This window comes from Petaurus breviceps, unplaced genomic scaffold (genome assembly GCF_028583685.1).
Source record: "Petaurus breviceps papuanus isolate PSGF00001 unplaced genomic scaffold, PetGlider_PUasm1.0 208, whole genome shotgun sequence".
Lineage (NCBI taxonomy): Eukaryota > Metazoa > Chordata > Mammalia > Diprotodontia > Petauridae > Petaurus > Petaurus breviceps.
This window is the reverse complement of record NW_027185852.1, coordinates 23369527-23397074: the sequence shown is the minus strand read 5'-3', so window position 1 is coordinate 23397074 and position 27548 is coordinate 23369527. Positions and strand designations below refer to the sequence as shown.

General features: G+C 45.1%; 1 protein-coding gene and 1 pseudogene across 3 annotated transcripts in view; one reads left to right on the top strand and one right to left on the bottom strand.

Annotated features, from left to right (window-relative positions):
- The window catches only part of LOC138165341 (sterol carrier protein 2), a 464797-nt gene that overhangs the window by 405350 nt on the left and 31899 nt on the right, over nt 1–27548 (top strand). For all 3 annotated transcript variants that reach the window (XM_069093561.1, XM_069093563.1, XM_069093562.1), the window contains 6 exons: nt 1984–2110; nt 5090–5153; nt 8719–8805; nt 10239–10389; nt 12422–12569; nt 14304–14411. In XM_069093561.1, coding sequence (XP_068949662.1) covers nt 1984–2110; nt 5090–5153; nt 8719–8805; nt 10239–10389; nt 12422–12569; nt 14304–14411 — 685 coding nt within the window. The remainder of the gene's footprint in view (nt 1–1983; nt 2111–5089; nt 5154–8718; nt 8806–10238; nt 10390–12421; nt 12570–14303; nt 14412–27548) is intronic.
- LOC138165124 (actin-related protein 2/3 complex subunit 1A pseudogene) lies at nt 6482–7704 on the bottom strand (annotated as a pseudogene).

The following is a 27548-nucleotide window of genomic DNA, read 5'->3' as shown; positions in this document are numbered from 1 at the left end:
CTCTGGGTGTTCTTTTCAGTAGGCAATCAATGAACTCTTTCTAGCTTCATTTGCCCTCTGGTTATAGTGGATCCGGGCGGTTTAAATTTGCGGTTCCTTGAAATATAGTGTCCAAGACTTTTTTTAAATTATGGTTTTAGGGAGTCTAATGACTCTTAAATTGTCTTTCCTGGAACTGCTTTCTAGGGCAGTTGTTTCTGAGGGCAGGTGGCTTCCACTTTTCTTGCTGTTTCACAGAGGTGTTGATTTTTGTTTTGTCTGTTCTTATTTCCAGGGAGTCTGTGCAGTGTTTACATTTTCTATTACAAACTATTTCTTGTCCTTCCAGTTCTTTCCTCTAGGGTTTTTCTTCAGTTTTTCCCCCTCTTGTTGAGTTTCTCATAGGTGTTCCTGCAGGCCTCTTGTAAGATCCATTTTTCCTCTGAGTCTCTACTTGTACTATTGAAGGGTATAATTTGCTCCTTCCTAGTGGGACTCGCAGGCATCCCTGGATCTACAAACATTCTTTAGATGTGATCTGTGGTTTGCTTATCTTCGCAGCCTTAGTCCCTGTCCCTGCTGCATTTGCTGGTGGGATTTTCAGCTTGCTTATGTCCCCTTCAGGCATCTCCTGCATCTTCTTTGCCTCTCTTTGGCATCTCAGGACAGAATGTTAGGAATGTAGAAGTCATTGGGCCCAGGGTGTTGGCACTGTTGCTCCCTGGGGGCTTCTGACAGCCTTGGGACTTTCTCAGGGGAGACCTTTACTTGTGCTTCCTCTGGAGACAGAGACTTGCAGCCTCCCCAGGCTCTGGCTGATCTCTGGTCGTGCTGGGAGGATGCTGGCTTGCTTGTCTGGGCTGGTGCTACTGCAGTCCCTATTGCCTGGGGGTTTCTGGTTGATAGTGCAGTTTTGGGGTAGAAAAATGATTTGATCTGTTTCTGACCTTTAGCATTCACCCCCTCCTTCCTCACTGCGGTTTCTCATTGGATTTCTTGACAGTTGAGTCTGGAGTGTTGTAGGGTTTTGCTGGAGCAGTCCTCTGGGGCTGTGCAGCCTTCGTCTCTTCAGAGCTGCCCAAGGCTGGTGATTCTTCCTCTGCAAAGTCTTTCCCATTTGTTTGTTTCTTCTTTACTCCCATAGCCACTGCCCTGCTTCAGAGCCTCATCCCTCCTTGCCCTGCTTCTGGGCCTCCCTCCATCCTCCACAGAACTGCCAAAACCCGCTGTCCTGCTCGGGAGCTCCCTGGGCCTCTTTTTTTCCTCTAGGAGATGACACTAGCCCCTTCTTTCCTTAAGACCCTCCAGAGCCTGGCTCCCCTCCGCTGTTCTAGACTTCGCCCATCATCTTTCCTCTTGCCATCTCCTGCTACTCTCCATCTGTGACAGCCCAAACTTTGTGTCATTGGCCAGACTGTCATTCCTGGAATGCTCTGTCACCTCCTTCACCTCCAGCTCTGGGAGTCCATCACTTTCCTGTCCATCTTACCCCTGTGGAAGGGCATCATCACTCACTGTCATTTCTATAGCGATGTGCACAGGATTATAAATGTGGAGCCTGGGGGCCAGGTTAGGACACTGAAGTCATAGAGGTTAAGTGACTTGCCTGAGGTCACATCCTTCTGACTCCAAATGCAGCACTCTCTCTGCTCTGCCATACCTTAGAATGTAAGCTCTTGGTGGGCAGGGGCTGCTTGGGTTTGGGGTTTATATCCTTAATACCTAGTCCAGGGTCTTCCTCTTAGCAGCTGAATAATAGATGCTTATCAAATTGAGCTGAATTTCTAGAGTGTGTCTGGAGACTGAACTTGCTTCTTTTGTCCTGGGACACTGGAGAGCAGGGCATTTCTGCCCTCTGGTCCTCATTCCTTCCTGGGCCGGTTAGGCATCACTGTCATTCCCCTCTGCCCACAAGTCTGTACTCGACAATAACTCATTTTCCTTTCACATTCCATCAGCAAGGAACCATTCAGTCAGCTCCTTGAATTTTTGATTTTCCCCCAGTACTTGGATCGGACCAATCCAATGGACAAGCACATAGAGGTGTTGGTGAACAAGTACGGCCTGTCTTCGGCTCCCGTAGCAGCTCAGCTTTTTGGATGTGCCGGCAAAGAACACATGGAGAAATACGGTACCTTCTGAAATGCTGCTTCAGTATGATTGGGCAAGGCAGACTTGTGGGAGAACCTGACCACTCTGGTCTCTGCCAAGCAAGGACCCAGCAGGGTTCAAGCTGTGGCCCTTGCTCTCACAAAGCTCATAGATTGTTGGCCACGTACCAGTGGGCAGGAAGGTGCACACGGGGATCCCTTTTTAAGCCCCTGGGGCACTCTGCTAGTTCCTGAGTGACTTGGATGACCTCAGTTCAGCTTACATGGTATCCAGCTGGCTGGGATTTTCTTATATTATGTGGAGAGGACATGTTCATCTAAAATGATCTTAGAGCCTCAGCCCATGGCACTTCTTACTGCCTTGCCTTTCTCCATTGTCCTTCTGTGTCTCTGTAGCAGTATGGTATGGTGGGTGGTGGCAGCCTGGGTTCTGATGGCAGAAGATAGGCGCTGACATGTCCCCAGCAGGCTGAAACCCTTCATGCCGGGGCCCATGGAAGGGCTGTGCATCTGTTATCTGATGAATAACCCAATTCAGCCTGGAGCGGTTTTGCCTTAGGGAGCCTATGGGATGATGAATGTCACAGCCCTAGCAGCTTTCCAAGGGGTTGAGGGTCTCTTGCTCCCTGTTGGCAGAGGGAATCTGCATGCTGATGACATCATGGCTCCCTGAAGTATTGACTCTTACGTACTGATGTGTCATTTAAAAAGTGTGGCATTGTGTCTGCTGCATCCTCATGTCCTTCTCTGATGACTTGAGAATGGTGGTGGCTCTGGATTCTTAAGAGCCAGCTCCCTGGAGAGAAAGCAAGCTCTAGCCAATCCCCTGAGCAGAGAGGACCTGACAAGGAGGCATGAAGGTCCAGCCTCGCCCCGTTGTCAGGGCTTGCACCAGCAGCTCAGTCACTTGCAAAGGCTGCCTGCTACCATGTTTCCCTGATAATAAGACCTATCCCGAAAATAAGCCCTCCCCTTACTGTGTAAGATTCCTCTAAAATAAGCCTTCCCCCCGAAAATAAGCCCTATTGAGATTGCTACTGTAGTGAAGGTGATCCCCTGCGCTACACACTACATTACGATACCCTCTGTATGCACCGTCCCTCCCCTCCCCTCAGTGAAACGCACGCCGCGCTCCGAGCTGCATCCAATCAGAGCTGCAGCAGTGAGCGCTGTCATTCTGTTCTTCCCCAGTGATTTGCTTGCAGGCACCATTGAGAGCAGTGCCTCGGAGGAGAGCTGAGGTAGGACAACATAAGCCCTCCCCTGAAAATGAGCCCTCTGGTGTTTTTCTTTCCAAAAAAAAAAATAAGACAGTGTCTTATTATCGGGGAAACACGGGTAATTCGTGGAGGGTTTATACTTAGGTTCCATCAGGAGAGAAATCAAAGATCCTTGGTATATATAAAGTCTTTTCTCTGGACAATCTACGTCCTTGTTTTTACTGTAAATATGTGGAGAGCATTTATTTTTGTTTAGCATTCAGAAAAACTAAGTGGTGTAGATACTGGAAAATAATTTTGGTGGGGGGGGGATTTTTAGCTATGCTTGGTTGATTAATCCTACCTAGGTTATTTTCTAGGATGTTTTACGAATTTAAAAGAAAAAAAACCCCAACCATTTTGTTGCCCTCCTTACACCAGTCGAATGCTTAGTTTGTCAAAAGTTTTATGCCTACTATAAAGATGAGGAAACAGACTCAGAAAGTCACAAAGACTTGCTCATTTTCACATGGCTAGTAGGTGTAGAAACCAGGACTTGAAACCACTCTATCTTGCTGCTTCAGATGGCATTGTGGGTCAGACTGTGACTTTAAATATAAGACTGGAAAACATGTGGAAAGCAGAATGTGGTGTGTCTCCATTGTTAGTCCTGTTAAGTGTTAATATACACACCCCCCATTTGGGAAGGGTTTTCTTATTTCAGATTTTATGATATTTAAAACAAATGTCAAGAAAATGCTAAGACTGGAAACAAATTTTAGTTGGAATACTATTTCTCATTCCTGTGACCTTTCGCTGAATCTGAGGGTGTTACTTCAGAAGTGCTGAGAGCTCTTGCTATGCCTAGTCAGCATATACGGAAGAGTATTCATGTTTTTGAAACATTTTGAAAATGAGATTGATCCAGTTTGAAAGATGGAGTACTTCATCCTTGATCACTTGACCTCGAAGGGTGGGGTGCCCAAGTCTTACAGAGATAGATAATCCCATTCCAGTCTGGGGAAGGTTCTTCCTTTCATTTAGCTGATGAAATCTTCCACCATTGCTTTCTAGTTCTGGCCTAGTCCAGTGTCATCCGGTGTGGGGAGTCAGGAATCGAATTCCCTCTTAGGCTTCTCTTCTCTATGCTAACTGTGTCTTTAGGTCATTTTGGTCCAGGCAGACCCCACACTAGGCCAAATCTGAGTGCTGCCAGTGAATGAGCCTTGCATTATTTTTTCGGTTGGTGTCCTAGTAAAAGTTGGAGCACCATATCTGTCCTTTGCTCAGATCCACTTGCTGCTGCTGAGGGCTCCTCCCCTTTGCCACCAGTCTGTATAAGTGTCTGGAGTGAGAGGAAGAGGCAGGATATTCAGTAAGCCTTAAAGAATGATTGTAAATGAAGGAAGTCCAGAGGAATACAGAAAGTATTCCAGCCTTTCTGGAGGCTTTCTGGAAGCTCTTTACCACCAATGGACTCCCTTGCATTTTTACCTACTTATTTGTGAGCCTAGGGAACTAGCTGGAATTAAGCCTTGGGTCAGGCACAATAGACTGGTTTTTAGATATCTTCATTTTTTCTGCTTCTGCTTCTAGTTGACTCAAGTTGATAACTAGATTCCACTTTAATTACAAATAGATTTTTGTGTGGTGTGCCAGTTTAATATGCTTTCTGTGTAGGGAGAGAAATATGATACGATTGAATTTGGTTGAAGTTACCATTACCTTTTATTGATATTATGTAAGTAAAGTGGTAGGAGACGCTTACATACTTATAACAGGTGTTTCCCTTTTCCACAGGCACAAAAATTGAACATTTTGCAAAAATTGCTTGGAAGAATCACAGCCATTCAGCCAATAATCCGTAAGTACCCCAGAGACATGGCAGAATGAAAAATCCAGGGTTTCCTGCAGTGATATGCAAAGCTTTATTGCTCATAATAAATTGGAAGCCACGAATCCAACTCATGTTCTCTGACTCTGAACCTAGGCCTCTTCCCACTGTCTTCCTTAGTCTTATCTACAGAAGCAGAGACCAGCCACCAGTAAGATGGTTGTATCAGAGGTACTGGGATCAAATGAGACACCTGGGTTCAGGTCAAGTCAACTAGCATTTCTTTCTGTCTGTCTTGCTTTTTTCTCTCTTTCTCTTCCTTCCTTCCATCCTCCCTCCCTTCCTTCCTTCCTTCCTTCCTTCCTTCCTTCCTTCCTTCCTTCCTTCCTTCCTTCCTTCCTTCCTTCCTTCCTTCCTTCTTTCCTCTCCTTCCTTCCTCTCTTTCCTTCTCTTTCTTCGTTATTTCTCTCTCTCTCTTTCTTTCGCCCAAAGGGCTTTTATTTTAAAAACTTTTAATTTTTTTTTGCTTTTTAGAGGGGAGAAAGTAGGGCAATTGGGGCTAAGTGACTTGCCCAAGGTCACACGGCTAGTAAGTGTTAAGTATCTGAGGCTGGATTTGAACTCAGGTCCTCCTGACTCCAGGGCTGGTGCTCTATTCACTGCACCACCTAGCCGCCCCACCAAGCAACATTTTTAATATGATATACAACTTGTAACACAATTGCAGAAATACACACTTGTTGACTGCTGACAATGTTATTTCCAGCTGCAGTTTTCAGTGAGTTTTGGGTTATCCCAGCATACACCTGGCAAATTCACATGAAGAAGGTATAGTCAATTGACTCTAAAAGTGAAGTATTCATGTCAAAGAATAGGAAACAAGGCAATCATTAATCAGTACCCCAAGACAAGATGGATACTAACATATCGCTGAAGGACACAATAACCAAAGGAAGGTTTTGTTTAGGCAGCTCTGTGTCTCACCATTGCAGGGTGAGGAAACCTAACGGGGGCCTTTCTACAATGACTGGTACCGCTGGCATGGTGAACTGCAAGATGATTCAGAGATTTCATAACTTGTTAAGACCTGACTTTTTGGTATCAAGCTCACATTCATACAAATTAATATGACATCATTGATAACTTTCCTATTTAATTGTAATTTTCAAACTCTTGGACTCTTGTGGTTTTAAATTTATATAACTCTTATATAATCACCTTGGTGATCACCTAGAAGGTTATTCTACCTTCTTGTTCCCAACATTCTTTCTCCCCAAACCACTTCCCTGGTGGATTGAAGACCTGAGTTAAATTTAAAAAGTTAGAGGAAATCACTAAAGGTGGTATGAAGTGTGATCTTTTTTTTTTCCTGTATTTTTTTAAATTTTTCTAGCAGACAATTTACATAAAACCCCCCTTTAATTTAGTGTGACAACTTTCCACAATAAACTACTTAAAGAGCAGCTTTGGTCAAGATTGGAATGAAATAGCCAATCAAAAAGACATCACTGCTGATTTTTTTAAACCAATACATTCACCAGTTATGTTCAAAAAAACAAAAACAAAACATCTGCAAGGGATATTTTCTTAGTTTTGACTTGTGGTAGGGTCTTTCCTGTGTTCATGCAAATGCTGGAGCTGCATTCTGTCAAGTGTCTGTCATGCTAGAGAAAGGAAATACAGCTTCACATGATTCGTAACCCCTGGATCGAAGACTCTAAAGTCTTGAAATCCCAAATTGTCATTGCTCCATCAATGCCAGTGGTACAAAATTTGCGGCAGCCTTGTTTGTCCACTTCATAAATAGACACTTGGGTGATACTGTTTTGGTATAGCGTGTTTAGGGCGGTGTTGCTATCCTCAGTCGCAGCTCTCTTGTCCATGTTGCGGCAGCGTTCCATGGCAGAAATGTTGCGCTGGATGCTCTGTTTTGGAATGTCTAATTTGGAGACAAAGGTCAAGGAGCCATGATCATCATGATTGAACAGCATTGGGCAGCAGTCATGGCCAGTAGCCACCACTCTATTCTCAGAGAAAAAAGACACACTCAGGAGTGGGAGGAACTCTGTTTTCAGCTGTGAAACCATCATGTTTTTGGAGGCATCGGCAACTGATACAGTACTATCATGGCTGATCCAAGCAAGGCGGTTTCCGCTGGCAGAGAAACTAACTCCATGTACCCAACCACCACTTCTGGTACCACCAAACTCTGACATCAGTTGACCAAAAGGCATCTTGGTACCCCATGGAGTACTGGGTGGCTTTCATCAACTTCTTTAATGTAGGCAGAAAAAACTCTGCATTTGAAATCACAAGATCCAGCAGCCAGCAAAACATTGTTGGGGTGCCAATCCAAACTCAGGACAGTAGAACGAATTGGCTTTTTTATGTGTTTGCTCACCCACCAGTCATTTTCAGACTCAAAGTAGCACACAGAAATCAGTCGAGCTCCACTACCTACAGCAAATTTATTCTCCAAAGGAGCCGACTCAGCTCTGGGCTGGATGGAATCTGGATGAGGGAGGAAGCACAGGCCAAGGTGTGGGACTCTGGGAGGTTCTCTGGTTGGGAAGATCAACATCTTAAGTGAAAAGGTAACAATATAAAACAGACTGTAATACACTACAAACTCAGTCAGACAGTGTCATGTTTGAAGAGTAAGGGGGCATGTTCTCAAAGTCTTGAGAGTCAGCCTGGAGCCAGAAGTTTCTAGAAGGAACTCACCAGGAGGAGGAAGGTACCTCTGAGGCAGAGGGATCTTCCAGGGTGAGCAGGCCGCTGAAGCCTGATGTCAATGGAGAAGGAAGAGAAAGGGGGAGGAAGGAAGAGGAGGAGGAAGGGAGAGAAGAAGGGAGATAAAGGGGGAGGAAGGGAGAGGAGAAGGAAGATAAAGGGGGAGGAAGGGAGAGGAGGAGGAAGGAGGAAGGGAGAGGAGAAGGAACAGAAAGGGGGAGGAAGGAAGAGGAGGAGGAAGGAGGAAGGGAGAGGAGAAGGAAGAGAAAGGGGGAGGAAGGAAGAGGAGGAGGAAGGAGGAAGGGAGAGGAGAAGGAAGAGAAAGGCGGAGGAAGGGAGAGGAGGAGGAAGGGAGAAGAGAAGGAAGATAAAGGGGGAGGAAGGGAGAGGAGAAGGAAGATAAAGGGGGAGGAAGGGAGAGGAGGAGGAAGGAGGAAGGGAGAGGAGAAGGAACAGAAAGGGGGAGGAAGGGAGAGGAGGAGGAAGGAGGAAGGAGAAAGAGGCGGTCATTTGCTGTGTCTTCATCAGATGTAGCTCCTCCCCACAGGCACAGAATCTGACCCAAAGGGAACCAATTCATCTGGATTGGCTTTGAGACTTCTTATGTTATTCTTTGAGAGGAAAATAATGTATTTAAGAGCAAGGATTTTTTTATTACTTTTTTTTTTTTTGCTTGAACAGTAGCTTTGATTAGTAAATCCTTTGCATCCAGGAAAATGCTCTGCTGAACACCGGAGCTGTTGGCACAGCCTTAGTTCTTGCTGTAGTTGCTTCTTCCCTCTTTCTCCCTCCCTCTGTCCCTTCCCTTTCCTGCTTGGTAGCCCATCTCATATGCTCTAATAACTGGCCATTTTGTCCCTAGGTATTCCCAGTTCCAGAAGAAGTATGACTTGGATGAAGTGATGAATTCCCGCAAAATCTTTGATTATTTAACTGTCTTGCAGTGCTGGTAAGAATGATCATTCTGATGTTGTGTAGAATCTGCAGCAGACTTTGCACCACCTCTCCTCAGAGCACTCTCAGCTGAGGATCCCCCTGCCAATAGCAGACGAAAGCCTTCCTCTCCTGTTCTGCCTTTTCCTCTTACCTGCAAAAAAGAGTCTCTCTTCCCTGCAGACTCTCTATTAGACACATTGCTTTCAGAATTTGCTTTCCTTTTTCTTAGTTCTCTGTTGAGTTTTCTGGTTTTTTCCTAGTTGTGCAGCATTGGGTTTTCTCTCTTTTAAAAATGTTATCAATTCCTTTTATTTTTACATCACAGTCATTTCTTGGTGTAACCCTTCCTATCTCAGTCCATCTAAGCAGGCCATACGCAAAACCCACCCTCTGCTGAGAGGAAGGGGATACTTTCTCAGGTCTTGTCAGTGGTCAGGATTGATTATTAGAGCCACTCAGCATTATTGCCCTTAATTTTTATACTACATTTATGTTACTGTTAAATGTTCTTCTTCCCCTTGAGCTTTCCCTTATAACCAAGAAAAATGTTTATGCAAAAGTAAGAGACCCAGTAGCCACACCTGGCTTCCTGTGCCCCCATTCTAAGCTGTGGTTTCCCCTTCCCCCTATACCTAGAGGTAGGAGGTGTGTTTCAGCCTCAGTCTTCACCCTTAGTCAGAGTTTACCTGCTTTTCCAGGCATATTGTTTTGGGTCTACCCACTTCCTTGCTTGAATCTCCCTTGAGGGGAAACTGCAGTGTGGCCATCCAGCCCCCATTATTATCGGGTTCCAGTGAGGCCCCCTTTGACAAATCCTTTTAGAGGTTCTGTGAAGTTTGGATTCAGTCAGAGGGCTGCACTTGAAGACCTAGAGGGCCACACGTGGCCTCAAGGCTGCAGGTTCCCCACCCCTATCTAGGCTGTCACTAGTGAGGTCCCTGGGAGGGGCTGGTGGTGATAGAGGCAGGCCCTTCATGACTCCAGGTGTGGATACGTAACAGTCCTTGGCAGCTGCGCTTGGCCACAGGGTAGGCAGAGACACCTGCAGGGCCTCTGTGGGATGCTCATCCCCCTCTGTCAAAGGGACCTTTGTGGTGGAAGGTGCCTCCTCCATAGTTATCCTGTGTAAAGGGCGAAGGGAGGCCTACACCTCATGGTTGCTTCATAGAGGTTTCAGTTTCTGACATTTTACTAGAAATGTGAGCAATAGTATATTTGATTCAGTTTTTTCTTCTTTATTTTTCCCTGGGGCCCACCAGTTCAAAGTAGGAGTAGAATAAGGGAGAGAAGGTGAGAAGCCCAGATCTCCAGTCTGTAGAGTCCACTTGGGAGGCACCAGGCCTGACTGGACCAGAGAGGAGATGGGCATTATTCCCTCTGTCCTGGGGGGAAACCCAAGGCCTAATCATGGGCTGTGAGGAAATGATGATCTTTGCTTTTTCTCAGTCCCACTTCTGATGGTGCTGCTGCAGCAATTCTGGCGAGTGAATCATTTGTAATCAAACAAAACCTGCAGTCCAGAGCTGTGGAGATTGTGGCCCAGGAGATGGTGACTGACCTCATAAGCACCTTCAAAGAGGACAGCATAATTAAAATGGTACGTTTGACCTTCTGCTTTTTTTCTGTCCTTCACTTCACAAATCACAGAGACTCTAAGGATGGGAGGGGACCCCGGAGACCTCCCTGCCTCTGACCAGAATCTCCACCAGCTTTTTCTTGGAGGCCTCCAGGGCGGGTGGAGTCCATTTCCCTCTTAGGTGCCTCTGATGGTTGTTCTGTCCAGTCTGAATCTTTCTCTCTGTTGTCCCTCCCTTGCCCCAGCCCACCTCCACCACCCATTATTTTGAACTCTTTCCTCTGGAGTCAGGAAGAACAGGTTGGGCCTTCTGGTCCTTCTTCACATGGTCTAACAGTAAGCACCCTAGCACACCCAGGATGGCCTGCTAGCACATGTTCTTTGATCTGCTTTTCTAGGAAAGACTGCTCAGAAAGGGGTTAACAATCCTACTTTTATTTTATTTTTTTTGCTCTTTGGAGGGCAGTTGGGGTTAAGTGACTTGCCCAAGGTCACACGGGTAGTAAGTTAAGTGTCTGAGGCCAGATTTGAACTCAGGTCCTCCTGATTCCAGGGCCAGTGCTCTATTCACTGTGCCACCTAGCCTCTCTAATCCTACTTCTAATTACATTCACTAGTTCAGGAGAAGAGTCTGCACCCTGAACATCAGAGAAAATACAAACAGAGAAAATACAAGCAGAGAAATTAGCATAAAGACCAACAGATAGGGCTCTGACTTCCTGAATCAAAGCACTATTGCCATTACACACATCACTGGATCGAGAGAGTCTTTACGTCTGAGCAGTCGGGGGTCTTGACCAGGAAATCAAATAGTTCTTCTCATAAGTGAGCCCCAAAAGCAAAATACCAGCTCAGAGTGTATTATATACTTCTCAGAGCCAGAAGGCATCACCATCTTCATGACTCAGGGCCTAATCAACTAGTACCAAAAGGTGTGAAAGCCTTCCTATAAGCAAGCCTCCCCTAAGCTAGCTTCTCTTTAAACAGGTTCCTCCCCCAATGGACTCTCTGTGATTCAGGATGTATCAAAACTGGATGCACAGGCTTGTTAATGTGCAGGGAAGATCTTATATCCCATTAACATTATACATGGCCACCCTTCTGATACTTGAAGTTAGCTTTTCTGGTCCACCTTAGCCCTTCTCTTGAGATATACTCAGTGTTTCTTTTGTATTTAAACATTCTTTGCATTATCTGTCATTATGCACCTTTTCTCTTGTTAATCTGGTTGCTAAATTAACGTGCAGACCAATAAGGCATGGTGAGCAGAGGGCTGGCTTTGGGCTTCAGGGCCCTTCCTCTGGCACATGCTGGCTTTGTGACTGTGGGAAAGCCTGTGGCCTTCTCAGGGCCCAGGGCAGCTCTGGAGTGTTGTCAGATCTGGACGAGTAACTGAAATCATTGGTGGGAAGGGGTTTACTACCAGGAGGACTCTTTACCAGCAAAATCATAGGCCTGTTTGAAAACTGTCCTCTGTTAGCCACACAGAGATCAGCTCGTCAGCCAGCCCAGGGCTCCTGGGAGTTAATGGGGAAATGCCCACAAGGTGATGCTTCACGGGGCTGGTTTGCTGGAGAAGACGCTGTTTGGCAGGGCAGGGGTTCATGTGAGCGTGTCCTGTGTGAGCTGTCCTCACCAACATTGTTTCATAATCACCTTGTGAATCTCCTTGTGTAAAACCTGACTGTGGCATCACCGTGGCCTCCATGACATTTGGTTTAGGATCGTAATCTCTTGAGGTCAGTTAGTGTTGGGCAGGATATGCCTGCACGTGGAAGGTAGAGATTAGTCGGTTATTAGTATATTATTCAGGAGACCCAACTGTGTTTTAGAAGCTGTTCTCTAGTAGCAGCTTTGTAGAGGCTTGTGGATGCCTCCCTCAGATCTGCCAGGGTGTTAAGACTATAAGTGCGATGTTTACCCATCCTTACATGTGGTCGATCTTCTGCTGACAGGGTGAGGTACAAGTTAACAAAGGGCTGCATTTCTGTAAATATTTTTTGCAGAAGCGACCCCATTTTGATGCTGTTAATATGTCTCCTTTTGGCTTCAGGTCGGCTTTGATTTGAGTAAAGAAGCAGCCAGAAAGTGCTATGAAAAGTCTGGTCTGAAGCCAGAGGATGTCAACGTAATCGAACTTCACGACTGTTTCTCTTCGAATGAGCTCATCACTTATGAAGCTCTGGGATTATGTGCTGAAGGTAATCAGCGCCCAGTGCCTCTCCGGGCTCTGTGCCCAGGGAAGGTGGACAAGCCATTGGAGGATGGTGATAGCTCATGTGTATGTGGTGCTGTAAAGTTAGCAGGGGGCAAAACAAATATCACCTCATTTGAGCCTCACAAACAGCCCTGGTGGGGGGTGGGGAGGGGTCGGTGTTATTATTAACCACTTTACAGATGAGGAAACTGAGGTAGGCAGAAGTTAAGTGACTTGCCCAGAGTCACACAGCTAGTAAATGTCTTCTGGCTCTTTGGAGCAGTTGACAGGAAGCCCAGGGCCTGCTGGGCTAGTTTGTGACAGGACCCTGGAGAGGTTGCCGAGGGAAGGCTCTTCACCCCCCGAGGGCTACTTCCTCTTCTCCTGGAGTGAGGCTGCTTGTGTCTGTTTGCAGGCTAGGCTCAGTTCTAGGCAATGAATGGGTCATGCATTCCTAAGGCCTCTTTGAGGGGCCGGCCTCACACCCTTTCTTTAGGGACCAAGATTTTTCCCTCTTTTCCCCGCTGAAGATCATTTGAAGGAACAGTGGATCCTTAGCTTGGAGAAGACTTGGCTGGGGTGGAGGCATAATAACTTTCCTTATATACTCAAAGGACTGTGGGTCTTACACTGTCATTTGTTGATTAAGGATAAAGAGGAAGGGAGGAAGGACTGCTGAATGTAACTGGAGCTAAAAAGGAAGAGACAGATGTGCTCTGGGTGCCCGGGAAGGAGCTAGCTGCCATTGTTGAGCCCCAAGTACAGGCCTGAACTTCCTGGACACTGGGGCCCAAATGACAGGACATTGGTGGGTGATGTGTTTGTCCTCTCCAGGAAAAGTAAACATCAGCATTTGAGTGGCGGGGCAGGTGTTCCCGGGAGAATTTATCTTGTGCTTGCATAACTAAAGGATGTATAAGGGACATGTCATGACACTGTGCCGATTACGGTTTGGTGGCAAATAGAGAAGTCTCTTAAATGATTCCTTTTTGAGTAAATATTTATGTAGAATGCAGAAAATAGTTGAAGGGAAATAACGTGAGCTTAGATTTGGTCAAATTAGTATCTCTGCATCTTTGCCATTTACTTCTGCCTTTGAGGTCAGTTTTTTCCTTGCCCTTGGCCTCCTAGCTCCCTGTGCCCAGGGCACTGTTGGAAGTTACAAGTACTTGGAGGAAGTGCTGGGAGCCCTTCTGGTGTGTGGAAGCCATCCTGAGGTGTCAGCCTCTCCTCCTCCAGCTCACTACACAAGTCTTAGAAATCTCTGCACAAGGGCTTTTTTTCCCTTCCAAATACATTTTTTCATTATCTAGATTTCTTCCCCCTGTATCTCTCACCTTCCCTTCTCCCAGGGAGCCATCTCTTATCACAAATAATTAAAAAGGAAAAGAGGAAAAACCACCAGTAAAACCAGTGAGCCCTTTGCGGCTTTCTGTACCCCCAGGTGCCCTTCCGCAAACAGCACGGGGACTTTTTCTCTTTCTTTCTCTTCTTGGGTCCCAAGCTTGTTCTTGACAGATTCACAGCATCCGATCTGGATGGTCTCATTGTGGTAGTGGTTCTTTCCATGTGCATCATTGCACCAGTGCATAGAATTCTTTCTGTACCCCTCTGTCAGAATTGTTTTAGTTTGTGTTGCTATGAAATGTTTGTTTAAATAAATTTCCAACCATAACAGTGAACTTAAGAAGCATCTCTGGCGTCAGCTTCAATTTTATTTTTGACCTTTATTTTTTAGGAAAGGCAGGAGAGCTGATTGATAGAGGAGACAATACTTACGGAGGGAAGTGGGTCATAAACCCCAGCGGTGGATTGATTTCCAAGGGCCACCCCCTTGGGGCTACAGGTAATCCCAGTATGGGTTTTATACTTGTTAGTCTTGGGTTGTGCATTAAACGGGTGGTTCTGGGATTAGGCTGAAGGGAAATGTGTCTTCTCTGGGCTCAGATGGTGCTTCCAGAGCAAGGACTCCTCCCCTTCTTTGTGTTGTGGGTCCCCAGGCAGTCAGTCTGGGGGAGCCTGTGGCACCTTCTCAGAAAAGTGTTTATCAATGCATCAGATAAATGTAGGACTGCAAAGGAAACTATTTATATTGAAATGCTGTTATCCAGAGGCTCACATTCTTGGACCCCTGAGGTTGTCCCACATAACCCAGATGAAGACCCTGCCCCAGAATGGGTGATCCCTCTGCCTGGTGCCTGGCCCCTCCACTCTTCTGAAGAGACTCTTTGCAGAGTCACAAATCGATTGAGTCCTTCCCTCTAAATCTGGTGGCTTCACCTGCGTCCTCCTGCCCCCCTTCTTTGTCTCCTTGACTCCTCTGAGCCGTTTGGCCTTGTTGCTCCCCTGGGCCTCCTCCATAGCCTCTCATCTCTTGGCTTCCATGGCACTGCACCCCTGAGATTCTTCTCCTGACCTTCTAACCACTCCTCTCCTGGCCCTTAAATAAGGATTTCCTTATTTAGGATTCTGGCTTCGCTCCTTTTCTGTCAGTGCCCTCTTTGCTTTGGTCATTGATGTACCCTCTAACTTCAGTGAGTGTCTATGCGGTGGACTCTCAGACTTCTCTGACCAGGCTCAAACTGCCTGGGGCTTCTGGTCTACATTCCCACACCTGTGCTAACATACCTTTCTTGGATTGTCCACTCAAACTCAGTGTAACGAAGACAGTTTGTAATACTTACTCCCCAAATCACCCTGGGAACTTATGTGCCACCACACCTTGCAGACCCCGGACCCTTCTTATCACCGTTCCACCTTTGTTTGATGTAGTCACTGACCTCCCCCAGAAGGTAAAAAAAAGTACAGAGGGGATTTAGTTCAATTCAGCAAACACTGATTAAGCCCTTACTGGTTTTGTTTGATTGTGTTGGGCCCTGGTGATACAAAGAAGGAATGAGGGGCATCTTCTGCTCTTGGTAAGAGGGGTACATGGGAATCTCTGACGCCAGTTATATTGTGATGAGTGCCTAGGAGAGGCCAAAACAGTGTATAGGAGGATTGAGGAGGTGGCTAATCACTTAAAGCTGCAGTCAAGGAAAGCTTCATAGGGGAGGTGGTATCAGAGATGGGCCATGAGATTAGGGGAAGATTGCAACAGGTGCAGATGTGGAGAGAGAGCATGCCAGACCTTGGGTGGTCATTCATCTGCATTCCTGGCTGGAGACAGGACTAGTTACAAATCGTTTTTGCCACAGGAGAGCCTACCCCTTTATCAAGAGATAAGAAAGAGAATTCCCATCATTCCTTGGTGTGACCCATCCCAGTGCTTGAGTCTCCACTGAGAGTTGTTTCTTCTTGAGTCTTTGGGTGTCTGGTGATGGTGCAGCTTTTTGGGGGAGACCAGGGAAACCCTGAAGAATTGACTTAACTCATCTGAAAGTTCCTGGAAAGTAAATGTTTACTTGCTATATATTGACAATTTGGCCATGTTTCAAGGACATCCAGTGTGTGGCCAGCGGCTGGAGTGCCAGCCAAAACAGAATTTAGATTCCTGGAAAATGTCTTGGCTGATGACCACTGAGGTGTTGTTCTACTGGCTACACTGGTGGACTCAGTGTAGGCATGAGGTCAGACCAGTTTGGTAGGAGCTAAACATTTCCATAGCGATAGCTTAAAAAATGTTCTGCTGGATCTGTGAGACATCCCTAGCTGCCTTAATACTGTCCAATTAAGGCACATGAACTGAAGGGCTTAAATGATGTATTATCTGCTTAACTGCCAGTTTAAAACATGAATTTGGTTATATTTTTTGAATGTTTGTTAAATTAAACTGGCCAATTTTACTTCTTCAGCTAAGAAAAAATCAAAAAGCCTTTATTAAATGCTTACTATTTGCCAGACACTATCCATGCTAAGAAAGTCAAAGAGTTCAAAGTAGAGTGGAGGAGACCATTTGTAGGCATCTCCTACAAACAGAAGTAGGTAAGTAACTAGGAAGTGTTCCTTCCTGAGTAGATGGAAGGCTGTCTGAGTAGAGAGGGACCAGGAAAAGAAACAGATGTTATTCTTTGAGTGAGAATCTTCTTCAGTTTTGACCCAGGAAACTGAGAAATCACCTTTAATTCTGCCCATCTTTTATAAATGTTCATGGAGTGGCTTTGGAAGTGTTAGTGATTTTTGGGTCTTTTCAAGGCTGCTTAAAACCTGTTTTCAGTCCTTTCCAACTGTAAAGTTTTGTGATCATTGAATGAGGCTTGGAATGCTGTTTTTGGCTCCTGCTAGCTTAGTTTGAGGCTCACATCCTTGTGTTAACACTGTTGAACTGTTTGTCTTTTGCCTTGGGCCATACTTTAAATTGCCCAGGGCCAGAATCACTTTTAACCATTTGCTTCACTGTTATGTTCTATTCAGCAATTTATAAAGCACCAAGCAAGTGGGAGTGAGGGTATAAGGGACCAGGGCCGGGCACCTTGAAGTTAGACTGATACAGGTTCAAGGCTTGCCATGGATACATACTGTCTATGTGACCATTGGCAAGTCACTTAACTTCTCAGGACCCTGGGCAACTCGCTAAGAGTAGAGGGAGTTTCCCCACCAGGAATTCCCTGTGTGGGTAGAATCACAGATGAATGGATAAGCCGCTGTCTGTTTGACTGAGGATACTGAGTTTGAGAAAAGATCGATTCCACCAGAGCTTTCAGTCTAATGGTGGCTTGGGTGAGAAAGGAGGAGAGGATCACAGCAGTGGGATCAGAGCAGAGGAGGCAGACCCCTGGGAGCTGGGGGTGTGGAGGAGTGAGTCTGGGGAAGGGAAGATGTCGTGGCCCAGGTGGCCTTTGGGGTGGGCCTTGAAGGAAGATAAGAAGAAGAGATAAGAAGAAGTTGGCAGGCAACATAACCAAACCACTGAGGCAAGAGGGAGCCAGAGAAGAACGAGAGAGCAAAGTTCAGTTTGACTGGGCTGAAAAGGGCTGGAAGAAGACGATGGGGGCATTAAGGCCAGGCTAAGGAGTTTGTGCCTTCTCTAGTAGGCAGAGGGAGAGGTTTCAGATCAGAGGCAGGGTATGGTTTTAGAAATATATCATAAAGATTACCTGAGATATGTTATGGAAGGGAGAGGCCAGAGGCAGCAAAACCAGTTAGGTAAGTAGCCGGGCAGACATTAACGAAGGTGATTGCTGCAAAGGAGGGGCCGGAGAGAAGGGATGTGCAGATACACTTAGCAGGACTTGATCTGACTGATGATGGCAGAGGCAGGAGGCAGAGGTGACTTCAGAGTCGCCATCAACAGAAGTGCAGAATTTTAGGGCGGGAACGGGTGAGTTTTTTTAGGGCGGATATAAATTTAGTTTTAGTCACATTGAGTTTTAGGTTCTGGGAAGCTGGCAGGACTAGAACTGTGGGCCGAGCTTGCATCGGAGATATTTGTATAGAGGTGATCGTCACAACCTATGGATGCACAGGAGAAGCCAAGAGATTGTTAGGTGCTCAGCCTATGTGCTCTAGGGTCCGAGTGCCAGGGAGGCAAAGACAGGATTGCATGGGATGTTGGAGGTAGGCGCAGCTGAGGGATGTAGCCCAGCCTTGCAATGGCCACGCCCAGTTGTTCCTCCTGGAATCCCTGGCTTTCTTTAAGAGTCAGGCTGAATGCCACCTTCTGGATGAGGTCCATCCTGGTCCTTCCATCTGCTGCTAATGTCCCTCCAAGGCTACTTTGTATTTTTTTTTTTTGTGACTTGCCCAAGGTCACACGGCTAGTAAGTGTTAAGTGTCTGAGGCTGGATTTGAACTCAGGTCGTCCTGACTCCAGGGCTGGTGCTCTGTTCACTGTGACACCTAGCTGCCCCGGCTACTTTGTATTTGATTTGTATGCTAAGTGTCAGGCCCAGAGTCAGGAAGACCCGTCTTCCTAAGCCCTGGGAGCTGTGTGACCCTAGGCAAGTCACTTCACCCTCTTTGCCTCACTTTCCTCATCTGTAAAATGAGCAAGAAATGGCAAACTACTCTAGTATCTCTGCCAAGAAAACCCCAAATGGGGTCATGAAAAGTCAGACACGACTGAAAGGACTGAACATCAAAATGTGTCTTATAGGTACCTATAATTGTGTCTGCTACTGAATTACAAAGCAAGCTGCTTGTGCTTATCTGACTGATTGAATGAATGGAGGGTCTTTTTTTTTTAGGGATTTAGGGTTAGATTTCAGCATCTATGAAGTGAATTTTTGGGGAAGCAAGCTAATTTTTGGTATTCAATCTCATTTTAATATGAATGTTTGAAACAGATTGATCTCCTTTTGATGATATCACAGCATCAGGGTTGGAAGGGCTTCTCTCTAGAGGACATTGAAGGCATTGGGTAGAAGAACAGAAATACCCCAGAGACCACTCACCTTTACTGGAGTCCTGGGTGGGTGGAAGGCTGTCTCTTTCTGGGTTATTTTCTGTTTAGGGCATCTCTGCTTGAATCTTTCTTCCCATTTCTAAACCATTTAGGGTTAGATTTAGGGTGATAGATAAGGTGGCAGGGCAGAATCCACTTTGGATTCGCCACAGTTACTTGATTTGAAAATCTTTTGGCTTGAGATAATTCATTATTCAAACACTTTGGATTATCCAACTGTCTGTTAACTTTTCTAAGGAATTCAACAGAATATAAATACATGTCCTGCTTATCTTTTCCACGGAGAGTTACATGCCTCTCCCTGAATGTTGGGGTTCGTTGCCCAGATTGGCTCCTATCTCTTACCACATCTTGTTTTTCAGTTCTCTGATGCACTTTCTGTGAAGGGTGTGTTATCCATATTGAAGTCTGGCTGCCTCACTGGCCTATTTGGTGTGGAACATAGAGTCCTTAGGGCTAGGGCAGTGTGCATTCTCCTGGGGGATACAATAATAACAAATAACAACTTGGATTTATATAGAGCTTCAAAACTTGGATGCTGCTTTCCTCCGAATGACTCTCTGAGGGAAGCAGTGTGTTATTGTTCTCTATTTTTTTTATTTTTGCAGGAGGGAAGGGAGGGCAATTGGGGTTAAGTGACTTGCCCAAGGTCACATAGCTATTAAGTGTTAAGTGTCTGAGGTCGGATTTGAACTCAGGTCCTCCTGACTCCAGGGCCGTGCTCTATTCTAGCCGCCCCTATTGTCCTCTTTTTACAAAGGAGGAAACTGAGACTGGGAGTTGACTTATTTATATAGCAAGGGTCTGGTCACCTGACGTCAGCCCCAGAGTTTGGTGCCATGCTGCTCACATCCACAGATAGAGAAGTGTGCCCCTGGAGTAAAGGAGGGACCCAAAGATCTCCACAAAAGTTTCAGGAAATTCAGTACATGCAGGGATAAGGGAAGGCTTTTCAGAGGAGGCAGCGTCTGAACTAGTTTTGAAGGAAGGTAAGGATTGGGAAAGGCCGGGAGAAGGAGGGGGGTATTCATTCCAGGAGCGGAGGAAGGATCAGGAGAATGCCTGGAGCAAGGAGATGCTTGTCTGGTTTGGGGAGCAGCCAACATAGCTCAGTACCAAGGGGAGGACTGTGAACTCTGCCAGGACCCTGGTGGCTCCAGGCCCTGTCTCCCTCCCTGGGAGTCATAAGCACCATCTGACTGTGTCCAGACCGTCTCAGGGGAGGATGGAGGCTTCGTGTATTTCAGAAGGGGGAAAGTCTACACCTTGACCTGATGTGCAGTGCAGTGTAGATGTCTGAGTAATCTCAGTGCTTTATTTACTTTATTTTTATGCTATTTTTTTTGTGGTTCAGACACTAACTGTATGACCCTGGGCAAGTCACTTAACCTCTGCTTGCCTGTTTTCTTATGTATAAAATGGGATTATAATAGCACCTGCTGGGATCCCAGGGTTGTTGTGAGGGTCATATGAAATAATATTTGTAAGGTGTTAACATAGTGCCTGGCACATAGTAAGCACTATGTAAATATTTGCTGTTATTATCATTATTATTATTAATCACAATATGTTCTTGTCTGTCCCGTTAACTTCCTGTCCATTCCATCAGCTCATTTCCATTACGAATTCTTCATTTTTTGTGCTTGTATCTCCAATGCCTGGCACATAGTAGGTGCTTAATAAATGTTTGTGAATTGGTTCATTGATGTGACTTCTACCTTTGATCTGAAGAAGCCTCCTTAGGATTTTTGGGACTTGGCCACTGTTCCATATCTGACTGTTGCTTTAAACTGGAAGCAGGCTTCCTTGTTTGCCCCCTTTTAACAGAGAAGTTTCAAGAAGCAATTGAATAAAAGAGTTGATTTCCATGAGAGAGGGAACATGTTCCAAATGAAAGGTTCAGATTGCACAATTTAATGTTCTAGTTGAGCAACAGATGGATTGCGTACAATTGGATGCCCTTAAAATACTTAGCACAGTGTGATTTGATCTTCTTAATGTGTCATGAGGCTTGAGAGTTAGTTTTTCTTACACAATACATGTTTAAGTGAGATGATTTTGGAACAGTGCCTTCGTGACCTTTGCATCTGATCTTGATATCTTAAATAAATAGAAAAAAACACTTAAACGTGGTTAAAAATTGACATTGGCCTTCCACTTATTTCTGTGGCTACATTTAATATACTTTTGGGGTGAAGAAGATCAGATTTGGCAGAATTTGTGATGTCTTTGTTAAGGAATAATAATCGCAGAAAAGTTGGCAATTAGCAGTTGGCTAACGTTAAAGTATTTTGAAGGCCAAAATAAAGTTGTCCATCTGCTTGAAATTAATTAATGTAATTGTAAACAAAATTCCTCTTGGAAAATTTGTTACTTAGAAATAAAAGTACAGTAGTAATATTACTGCTAAAAAGTTGACCCCCTAAGTTACATAACACTTTTTACTTGGCTAAAAGCTAAGAGCTGGTGCTGATTGAGTCTGTAGAAATAGAAAACTGACTTACTTGAAGTTTAGTTAGCTTTCATCATTTGACTTACAACAATGAATTTTCAATGATAGGCTTTTTCTCGTCAGCATCCATGCAGTGCATTCTTGGGGAAGCAAGCTAATTTTTGGTATTCAATCTCATTTTAATATGAATGTTTGAAACAGATTGATTTCCTTTTGGTGATACCACAGCATCAGGATTGGAGGGGCTTCTCTCTAGAGGCCATCAAAGGCACTGAGTAGAGGAACAAAAATCCCCTTTCAGAAATACCCCAGAGGCCACTCACCTGTACTGGAGTCTTGGGTGGGAGGCAGACTGTCTCATTCTGGGTTGTTTTTCTGTTTAGGGCGTCTTTCTTTGAATCTTTCTTTCCATTTCTCTTGCTTTTACCACTGGTGCCAGGCTGAATAAGGGTCATCCTCTTTGCCCATGATAGCCCTGCAAATGCCTGACAATACGGTCCTGTTTCCTGGTCTATGCTTCAGGTAAATCAGACATCCTCAGCTACTTCCGTTGGTTGCTCCTTCTCTCCTGACCTTGGAGCCCTTCCACAGCCTCCTTGCCATTCTTTGGGTGTTGTCCAGTATATGAATGTGTTGCCCAGAATGGAACTCAATGTTAGGATGATATGTTTGGGTCATAGATTTAGAGCTAGTAGAGACTTAGAAGCAGTATAACCAGCCCTTCACTTTTCTGGTGGGAAAACAGAGTCAGAGAGGCAATGCTAAGCGACAGTCCTCTCAATTTGTTCTGACCGGTGTTACTTCCTAAGCCTGCCTCCGATGCTTTTCTTGCTTTAATAGAAAAGCATTTTGTTGGCCATGTCAGTGTTGACTCATACTGAGCTCACATTCCTATCCAACCCCCAGATTTTTTTCAGGTGAGCTCCTGTATCTCCAAGGCTCCCCCATCTAATCCTTGTGAAACTAATTTTTGGAACCCAAACCTCAGACTTTAAATTGATCCCTGTTGAATTTTGCATTATTAGATTCAGCCCAGGGTACTCTGGCTAGTTGAGATCTTTTTAGACATGGATTCTTGTGTGTAAACTCTATTAGCTTTTCTTCTGTCTTATCCAGGTTGTTGATAAAAAGTTACAGAGCACAGGGCCAAGAATAAGGTCCTGGGGCATTCAATAGAGACTGACCTTAATGACTTCTCTTGGGATCTTGCATTTCAGCCAGTTTTGAGCCCACCTGCTCATACCATCATCTAGCCCCCACCTTTCTCTCTTTTCCTCAGAAATATCATGAGCTACCTTATCAGAGGCTTTGCTTAGTCTGGGTAAGCTGTATATGCAGCATTACTCTGATCTCCAAGACTAGTAACTCTGTCAGAAAAGGACATTAGGGTACATTGATTTATCTTTGGTTGATTAAGCTATATTGACTCTTAGTGGTTATTGCTGCCTTTTCTTCATGTTTACTAACCACATTTTAAGTAACACATTTTAGAATCTTTTCATGATGTCAAGTTCATTGATCTGTAGTTAATATTTTTAAAAGTAATCTCAGAAATGCATGAGGGAGATTAATCTGCCAAAAATTGTGTTGTACATTCCAAAGCCAAATTTTGCTCTATAGCGATTTTCATACTGGACAGTAAACACGCAGGAGGGCTGCTGGCACAGGTTCACCCTTGAGCTGGTCAGACAGGAAGAACAAGAAGACAACTTCAGAGGGATTGATAATCTTCCTTTATTCTAGTCTAATCTTCTCCAAAGGGTTTTTGCTGATGATGGGAGCACCAGCTCATACAGCATTCCCTTATCGCCCTTCTTGCAGGGGCTGGTGTGAAGGGGGGGGGGACAACTCCTCCTATGTCTCAGTGGAATCAGTTGAGATAGGCACAGCTTGTACATCAAACCTCAATGGGGGCTGGTTGAGGCAAACATATATTTCCTCCAAGCCTTGTTGGGGGCCAATCTAGGCATGCACAACATTTCAGCTTGTGCATTCAATCCTAAGGGCACTGACCGGTGCCCACCTGCTTTATAGGGCAACAGACAAAGAAGGCATATTGCCAACAATAGCCTCACAAGTTTACATTATCTCACCATTATATCTCACTGCACAGTCGCAATGGATATTTATGATTTAAGTACAAATGTTTATATTATTTATCATTATATAGTGCTGTGCAAGTGTGGTGGAGAGGAGATGTTTACAAGTCATGAACCTGGGAAATAGAGATCGTTATGGCCATGGATCCTGGGAAGCTAAACTCTGAAAAAGAATAACAAAAATCCACTTTACACACACTAAAATCCACCTTATAGACAGCTGATGATCTGCTTGGATTTTCTATGGCATCTAAAGGCTAAATCCTGTTTTACTCAGCCCCAAGCTTTCTTGTTGAAGGACTGAACAGTAGAATGTTGGTAGAACTAAGGAGTTTATACTTTTTTTACCCTGGTCACATCTTTCTTTGCCTCATCAGGAATATTACAGTCACCTTCTAGCCTGTGAAGGCCCCTCTTTCCTCAAATACACCAGATGAAGCTTCCTAATTCACAGTTGTGGTCACTGCCCTGCTCCCAAATTCCTCACTCCCTAAGAGTTGGATTCCACAGCCCTGGTATTCTAGATCTGGGGTTCTTAGCCCTGACATCTGTGTGTAACCCTGAGAAGGGCGTCCCCAAATGGACTGCCCAAGGGGCTCAGGACACAAAGAAGCGGAAGAAACCCAGCTCTAGATCCAGGTAGACTTTCCAGTCCTGATTCATAGCTCCTTCTTTCACCTCCTGTAAGCTCCAGCCAAACACATGTTCCCAGATGTGTCCTTGCCCATACCTACAGCATTCTTCCACTTCGCCACCTGTGAATGAAGAAGCATTTACTAAGCACTTACCATGTGCTGGGCCCTGTGCCCGACAACACTGTTGCTTTCTCTAAGGGCTTCTATTCTAATAGGGAAGAGAAGAAACAGTGAGGGAGGAGAGAGCTGGGAAGGCCTTGTAGGGAGGCATGGTTTGGATGTGGTAGGGAAGAAACCTGGTGGCTTTTTTTTCCAGGCAAGACAGGGTGAAATCTCACCTTTCAGAATCCATGGTCCCAGGGCTAGGGGTTGGCCCATCTCCCTCTGTTGAAATTCTGCCCTTTAAGACCCAGGCCAAATACTTAGTCCAGGAACCTTTCCTGACCCACCTTAGTCAGAAATGCTTTTTTTCTTTAAACTCTTTGAGCTCTGTTATACCTCTCTTATGTGCCTGTCCCATTCTGCCTTGATTGATGTTTTTGGGCGTCTTCTCTTTCCTACCACGATTCTGGAAGGTATGTCCAATTCATCTTTGTATGCCCCATAACACCCTCACACAGGCCATTGAAGAGAGCTAGGTACAGGTGTTCATTAAATATTTTTTGAGTAAATGACCTGTGATGTTCCTCAGTGAGAGAGCCTCAGGTTAGGAACTTTCCCTACCAAGTCAGGGTGTTGTCTTCACCCGGTGACTGGCCTAGGGTCACATGGCCAGTCAGTATAAAAGACCTGACCTGAACTCAAGTCTTCTGAAGCTCTTTATCCACTATACCATGCTTCGGAATGGATACTGGCAACAAGAAAGGAAATTGAGTAGTAGAGTATAACATTTTTTACAATTTGTCAGTACTTTTCCATTAATTAGATAATGGGATTAGATTGAGCTGAATAAAGAACCTTCTTCATTTAGAAGATATCATTACCATGTCTTTGTTGGGGTGCTTGGGATCTATGTAATATCAGTTTGTAATACCGATTTGTAACATCAGTAATGATGGGGTGCTTGGGATCTATGTTTGAAACATCAGCCTGTAAAACCAGTTTGGAAAATCACACTACCCCGCCCCCCCCTCAGAGCATTAACTCTGCCCAAGCAACAGCTCATGAATTGTTTATCTCTGCTTGGAACAGTGACAGGCTACACCTATGAATCCTTCACTAAAGTATCTATAAACATTCCAGCTCAGGCCCTTGTGTAGTGAATCCTTGGGTACCCTATCTCTAGGTTGACTCCTTAACCACCTCAGTGAATCCTTCAGGACCCTATTTCTGGGTTAACTCCTTAGTAATTATCTGAGTCTCTGTTAGCCTTGGTTCCCAGACATCAATCTTGTCAAACATGACACTGATGGGTGGCAGACTGGGCACTTCTCAGTCAGCCCTTGACCGCTAGCTAACTTAGTGATGTTTGAAGCCTAAAACCACACCTCCGGGTAGCCCCCCCCCTTGGGCTTTTTCTCAGTGAATCATGGGTAATATGCCTTCGAAGTTACATTAAAAGTGCATGTCCCTTTAAACACTGGCCCCACCTTAACTCCTCCCTAATCTCACCCTTAATCACCTAGTTAGCATAATTGGCCCTGCTATGGATTATCCTATAAAAAATTTAATTTTACCCCTTTGAGGTTGCAGGTCCCCTAAAGGACTCTTGCCAACTGTCAGCCTAACAATAAACTTGCAGGTCCCCTAAGGACCCTTGCCTGCTGTAAAGCGTACAATAAACTTTTACAACTCTGACTCCAAGTTGGCTTGGGGTGAATTCTTTCAAGACTGAATCGAACAATTTCTCCTCCCTCTTCTCGATCCCCCCTCCCCCAACCTTAGGGGAGAAAAGCTGTTTCATGAGGGTGATTATATAAGGAAATAAAAACAAAAGGCAACTTGTTATAAAATATTTTGTGTTTTAGTAACTGGCTGTGGGGACTTCTTGGTAAGTGGATTTCTGACAGCAGTTTTTTATTTGTTCCCAGAGGGCAGAGCTTTGAAGGAAACTCTTGTTTACCTAGAAACCCTCTTAGAGAGCAAAGCTTGGGAAAGGTGGGAGGGAATAAACAATGAAAAAGCTGAAGGAAGGAGATTTTCCAACTGCTGTCAGCTTTTGTAAGAGTGAGAAAAATGACAAGGAAATAAAGGATTTGTTGTTCAAATAAAAATAACTTCCCAGATATAACACAGGGACTTGGACTAATCTGTGTGGTCTGTGTTAAAGAACAGTCTGTGATAATCTGTTGGTGACTGATGAGACCAAGAGAGTCAGTCATTATCAGGGACTGTGTATGCTCTATTAGGCTGTGAGTCACTGCCCTGTCATCTGTCTTTGAGGAGTCCAGCCATTGGAGTAGAGGTTAAGGTGAACACTAAGTGAAAAGGAAGGATAAAGACAGGAAGAAATCTATGCAGTAATTGTAGTTCCAGTCTGACTTAATGAGCCATATTGGCAGAGAAATTGGGAGATGGGTAAAGGGAAAAAGACTTGATTCTGATCCTCACCATTTTCTGCATATTTCTTAGGATCTTAGAACCTCCCATAGAACTAGAAATAAATTTAGAGCTCATCTAGGCCTTGTTTAATAGATGAGGGGACTGAGGTCCAAAGGGGTGAATTAATAAAGCCTCTTTGTACTGTATCAATTGAATACTTGGTCCCTTAGTCTCAAGTCTCTTCCATTTCAAACTGATCCTCCCAAATAGCCCAGTGCATAGCCCTAGGGCATGATGTGACCGAATCACTTCTCTACTCAGAGTAAGGGCTCCTACTTTCTTTCTCCAGTGGTGCTTAGCTTCCTCTGGGATAAACTACAGCCTCCTCCGTTTGGCATTTCAAGCCCTTTTTGTTCTGGCACCAGCCTGTTTGCAGACTGATTCTTGTATGAGTTGGCACTTGAACTAAGCTTTGAAGGCAGCTAAGTATTCTAACAAGAGGTGACGAGGAAGTGCATTAGATTCATAGGGCACAGCCAGTGCAAAGCCATGAGTTGGATCAGGGAAAAATAAGCATGAGTGCCAGTAAACTGGCCAAATTTGGGCATCTTGTAGATTCCACACTGTAGAGAGCATAGGAGGAGTAATTTGGAATCAGTTTGGAAATAAGGTTGGTTACCACTGAGTGGAATCTGGCCTAGAGTGGGGTGAGACAGTTAGTCCAAGTGTGAGGTGATGTGGGCCCTGAGGGAGCAGTGTCAGGAAAGAAGGCCGAATATAGGAGAGATGCTGCAGAGGTGAAATTGACAAGAGATGCTGGGGGAGGGGGCGTTTGAAATAGACAAGAGAAGAGGCAGGGGGTGTGTAAAAGAGAAATGCTGCTGAGGGGAAATTGACAAGAGGTGTTGAGGGTGGAGGGGGTTGAAATACACAAGAAATGCTGCAAGGGGTGAAAGAGGAGAAAGGAGGAGTA